Source organism: Entelurus aequoreus, linkage group LG14 (genome assembly GCF_033978785.1).
Source record: "Entelurus aequoreus isolate RoL-2023_Sb linkage group LG14, RoL_Eaeq_v1.1, whole genome shotgun sequence".
In the NCBI taxonomy this organism is placed as follows: Eukaryota; Metazoa; Chordata; class Actinopteri; order Syngnathiformes; family Syngnathidae; genus Entelurus; species Entelurus aequoreus.
This window is the reverse complement of record NC_084744.1, coordinates 26,399,540-26,405,539: the sequence shown is the minus strand read 5'-3', so window position 1 is coordinate 26,405,539 and position 6,000 is coordinate 26,399,540. Positions and strand designations below refer to the sequence as shown.

Genomic DNA, 6,000 nt, shown 5'->3' with positions numbered 1-6,000 from the left:
TTTCTTTAAATGTCCCTTTTTTTGCTTTTCAGCCATTGGGTTGTCTCTCTTGTTCTTCTCGCTCGAGCACATAAGTGGGTTTCCCAGAGTGTCGTCTGTCTTGTTTTTGCTCTCGCTCTTACTCATGCCCGAGTGTCACCAACCGCCATCCCCAACAACAACAACCTTTCTCCTTCCCGACCGCTGCCTTTAACAGAGCGGCAGGTGATCAGACAAACACTCACAGCTGTGTCATCTACGCACCTGCTGCTAATCTCGAAGCCGGTCCTGACACGCCCCGCTTCTCCGCAGGCCACGCCCCCCACATAGATATTTTATATTTGTGATTTTTTTCAGTCAAGTACATGCATTAATATGCAACATTGTGAACTTGTATTAAAAATTTAACAGAACAATTTGACTGAAAAGGTGAGAGTAAACTTTACAAGACATATTTTACATACAATAAACATTTTATGTGGATATATATTCGCAATACAATTTTAGACTTATTCATAATAGTGGTTTTTACAGGTGTTTGAAATATTGAAGTGTTACATATTCTTATTTTTAATTGTTAATTATCCCATAGATTAGCACCTAATATGTTATACATATCAAAAATGCTGAGAAAATGCTTAGAAAAATGAACTTTACACCTCCACTAGACCACTGTTGCACTTACTGTAAGTCCTATTCATACCATAATCACAAGAAAATTGTATTCTTCAACCATACATTTATTTTTTCAAAATGTGCAAAGCAGAGGGGGGAAAAAATCAAAAGACCCAATTGGGATGGGTGCTGGATCAAAAAAGGAACACTTACAAGGACAAGAAAGAAAGGTCCGCACACACCGCCACAGCAGTGTGAAAAAGAGCGCTTGCTAGAAACTTCATACTTAAATAAAATAAATCCTGATCAATGTAAAATGTGCAAAACAGATAATTTGCAGTTTCTTCAAAAACATTTGCCATTAAACAGCTAGCACACAAGGACCAAACAGAAAGGTTGATAATATGGATGTTAACAATGTCCATGTGAATGTCCATATAAGACGAAAGTCAATGCCCGTAAATGTCCTTCAGTTCTGATTGATAATAATGAAAAGAAGAACATTAGGAAAAACGTATTAGGAGTATGTTAGAAGCACAGCCTGTGGTGTAAATAAATAAAAAATAAAATAAATTATATATGTATATATATGTGTGTATGTATATATATATATATATATATATATATATATATATATATATATATATATATATATATATATATATATATATATATATATATATATATATATATATATATATATATATATATATATATATATAACCTCTTTTTATGGGCTTGCCTCTTTGTGATGTTAAAGGCCTACTGAAATGATTTTTTTTTTATTTAAACGGGAATAGCAGATCCATTCTATGTGTCATACTTGATCATTTCGCGATATTGCCATATTTTTGCTGAAAGGATTTAGTAGAGAAAATCGACGATAAAGTTCGCAACTTTTGCTCGCTGATAAAAAAAAGCCTTGCCTGTACCGGAAGTAGCGTGACGTCACAGGAGCTAGTATTCCTCACAATTCCCCGTTGTTTACAATGGAGCGAGAGAGATTCGGACCGAGAAAGTGATGATTACCCCATTAATTTGAGCGAGGATGAAAGATTCGTAGATGAGGAACGTTACAGTGAAGGACTTGAGAGGCAGTGATGGACGTATCTTTTTTCGCTCTGACCGTAACTTAGGTACAAGCTGGCTCATTGGATTCCACACTCTCTCCTTTTTCTATTGTGGATCACGGATTTGTATTTTAAACCACCTCGGATACTATATCCTCTTGAAAATGAGAGTCGAGAATGTGAAATGGACATTTAAAGTGACTTTTATCTCTAAGACAATACATCGGTGACACACTTAGCTACTGAGCTAACGTGATAGCATCGTTCTCAAATGAAGATATAAACAAAATAAATAAACCCCTGACTGGAAGGATAGACAGAAGAGCAACAATACTATTAAACCATGTACATGTAACTACACGGTTAAAAATTCTCAGCCTGGTAAGGCTTAACAATGCCGTTGCTAACGACGCTAAGGCTAATTCAGCAACTTAGCAACCGGACCTCACAGAACTATGATAAAACATTAGCGCTCCACCTACGCCAGCCAGCCCTCATCTTCCCATCAACAGCCGTGCTCACCTGCGTTCCAGCGATCAACGGCGCGACGAAGGACTTCATCCGTAGGTTTGGCGGCAAGCATCGACTAGGCGTCTTCTGTCAGGGTAAGTAGTCCTTGTTGTGTTGCTGTAAGTATTGTACTTAGCCGCTAAAACACCGATCGATCCCACCTACAACGTTCTTCTTTGCAGCCTCCATTGTTCATTAAACAAATTGCAAAAGATTCACCAACACAGATGTCCAGAATACTGTGGAATTTTGTCGAAGAAAACAGAGCTTTGTGTATTGTGTCCAATAGGGCCCAAACACTTCCGTGCATTTTGTGACGTCATGCGCATAAATCATATCCAAAGGAGTTTCTCAACCGGAAGCGTGGCGGGAATTTTAAAATTGCACTTTATAAGTTAACCCGGCCGTATTGGCATGTGTTTCAATGTTAAGATTTCATCATTGATATATAAACTATCAGACTGCGTGGTCGGTAGTAGTGGCTTTCAGTAGGCCTTTAAGTTCCTGTTATGGGTTGTTGTACGGTATATGCCTTGAGCTCTTATTTTGAAGGCGCTAAAAGCGGAAGTGGTGACACATTGTAGTGGAGCTGAGGATTTTGAAAGAACGGAAATAAAGTGGTCCTCGTGGAAAACTGGAGCCTCCGTGTTTGTTATTTTGGAGTTTTATACAGTATAGGCGACTTTTATAAACCCTCGGTATATATATATATATATATATATATATATATATATATATATATATATATATATATATATATGTATATATGTATATATATATATATGTATATATATATATATATATATATATATACATATATATATATATATATATATATATATAAATATATATATATACATATATATATATATATAAATATATATATATATACATATATATATATACATATATATATATATATATATATATATATATATATATATATATATATATATATATATATATATATATATATATATATATGTATATATATATATATTTATATGTATATATATATATATATATATATATATATATATATATATATATATATATATATATATATATATATATATATATATATATATATATATATATATATATATATATATATATATATAATACAAAGTAAAAATACAATAAAAAGCTTAGTCACTCACCTATTTCTTTGTCCAGGGAAACTACATGTTGAAAAGAGAAACTGGAAATTGTGATGTTTCATGTTGTATGCTTGCATGTTCGAAATAAACTCAAACTTTCTGCTGCTCGTCCTGCAGGTGTCACGCCAAATTTCTTCCCCCTACAAAAACCTTCCCCCAGCCCCATTTACTTCCGTGGTCATGTTTCCTCTTACGTCATTGACAGTGATCGATAGTACTTCGGCTTTGACTGCCCGTCGCTGGAAGGATACTTCGTCTTTGACAGCTGCTGGAATCTGAAGAAATCGATTATTGTTTGTTTTTTTGTACAGGCGCGAAACAGGACAGTCGCGTGCCGGTTAAGGACCCCCGGCAACTTTGTGATTTTATTGGACGCAGCCCCGGAAGTAAATGGGGGGCGAGGGGGGTTTGTAGGGTGAGACATTTGGCGTGACACAGTCACAAAGAGCGGTCCTAGTGTCCTCCACATGGTCCTAGTGCCCTCCATGTACCCTAACCGCCATTAAACAAACAAAAAAGAAGAACGACGAAGCCAACTTGGAAGTGGTCCATTGAAAGGTTGCTAGCGCGACCTCCTGTACTGTAGAATGTAGTATGGACCATAGGACAGGACGAAGAAGTCCCGTTAAGAAGCTGTGGAGGCCTAAGATGCTCTACTAGTCTGCTGGAAATCCAAAGAAGACGAAGGAGTAAAAAGCAAAATGGCGTTTGACAGAGAAGGCCTAAACGTGGCCACTGGCCATTATTGTTTCTCTATTTGTATTTAGTGCATACATGTACGCATATATGTCGTGTAGTAGATGAAACATTGTTAGTCATTGTTTGTGTCCGGATACATTAGTCTGAGCGCACTTTATGTGCTAGCTTAGCTTGCTAGTTAGCTTAGCTTGTTAGCTGCTAACAAAGAGACGCGGACGTTATCAACACATCGCTAAGTAGAGATCAAATGTGAGTGTAAAGTGTTGTGATTGTGTGAAAATGTGCGAAAGAACGATAGCAAAGTATGAGGAGGAACTTTGTCCAACAAAAGAGGAGAAGGAGCGACAACATCAACTTATGGACGCTGTTTTCAAGAAACATCAAGTTGTGTTACACAGAACAGGTTTGTTTACTTCTTACTCTCACATCTTTACTAACTTTATATTTCATTAGCAACACTTTTCTTCAATAGGAAGATGCTTTGTCTTGTGGGGATGATGCAATGCTTTGATTTAGATTCTTCACGAAAACGAGACAGTTTGAGGTTGATGTTCCTCTCAGTTTGTAACAATGTGTGATTGATTGATTGAAGGACTTATGAGAAGTTTGCATAGGAAAGGGTACAGTTTCATCACGGTACACATTCACTGCTACAAGAAAGCCTGACATGGTTTCAGTTAAAATATAATATTTTAACTCACACAGTACTATGTAGAAAGTAGCATTTAAAATGCAAATATACTGCAAGACAATAAATGAAAATGTAATTTAAAAAAAGTAAAAGGCTTTTTCTATTCACCGTTACAATTTGCCACAACCTGTAATGTATTTTCAAAGTGGCTTTGAAGGAAGGAAGTAAGGGATTTACACTCCTTTATGGCTATTTTTACAGAGTTCCACATTTTGGTGGTATAGCAGGCAAACAAATTAGAACCTTTTTTGGAGTGAAATATGGGTTGAATGGGACTCGTACAACTACCTCTGGTGTTGTAATGGTGAATATATTTTACATTTTGGAAGTATCTAGTCAGCTGCATGGGTATTTTAGTGGAATGGTGTATGTTGGTGTATGGTATCAGATTGATACCCACATTTGTGGTATCATCCAAAACTAATGTAAAGTATCAAACAACAGAAGAATCAGTGATTATTACATTTTAACAGAAGTTTACATAGAACATGTTAAAGGAGAAAGTAAGCAGATATTAACAGTAAATGAACAAGTAGATTAATAATCAATGTTCTACCACTTTTCCTTAATAGTTTTGACAAAATAATAGAATATAAATGACACAATATGTTACTGCATATGTCAACAGACTAAATTATGAGCTTTTGTTTGTTTACTTACTACTAAAAGACAAGTTGTCTAGTATGTTCACTATTTTATTTAAAGACAAACTTTCAATAATAATCATATGTTTATTGTACCCTAAGATTTTTTGTTAAAATAAAGCCAGTAATGCCCTGGTTTGTGGTAACGAAAAGTATCGAAATACATTTTGGTACCAAAATATTGGAATCGGGACAACACTAGTGAGAACAGAATTTGTTGGTTGATTCTTTGGTTACCTTAGTAGTCATTTTTTCACTGGAGAGATTAGTCTCTATGATGCAGCCAAGATAGGTAATCAATTTTTTTTGTTTGTTATAATATTGTCAGCCACTTTGACTGTGAAGTTATTTACTTTTCTGAGGTTAGGAATTGACCCAAAAACCTGTGTACTTGCAAGTACGGAGCAAGTCTTAATTTGCCAGTTTGTCATTGAAAGCCTTGCTAGTCTAGGCCTTAAGGATTGTAGCTTTGCTTGTTTTGTGGCCGTCAGCCTCGGTTCTATGTTTTTTATGGGTACAGAAAATCATGGAATGATCACTTAAGCCGCATACAGTAGTTCCACTTGTGGTGATCTTAGACTGGTCAGAAATAACAACGAGGTCTATGATGGTTTAAAGGCCTACTGAAAGCC

The 6,000-nt window shown here is 35.5% G+C and overlaps 1 protein-coding gene across 2 annotated transcripts in view; it reads left to right on the top strand.

Moving 5' to 3' along the window:
• The first annotated feature begins 3,726 nt into the window (after window positions 1-3,726).
• The window catches only part of LOC133664616 (gastrula zinc finger protein XlCGF57.1-like), a 62,294-nt gene continuing 60,020 nt past the window's right edge, over window positions 3,727-6,000 (top strand). Inside the window, exon 1 of one of the 2 annotated variants that reach the window (XM_062069392.1) lies at window positions 3,727-4,436. In XM_062069392.1, the coding sequence (XP_061925376.1) occupies window positions 4,313-4,436 (124 nt within the window). In that variant the 5' untranslated portion in view covers window positions 3,727-4,312. The remainder of the gene's footprint in view (window positions 4,437-6,000) is intronic. The other variant, XM_062069391.1, reaches the window with a different exon arrangement.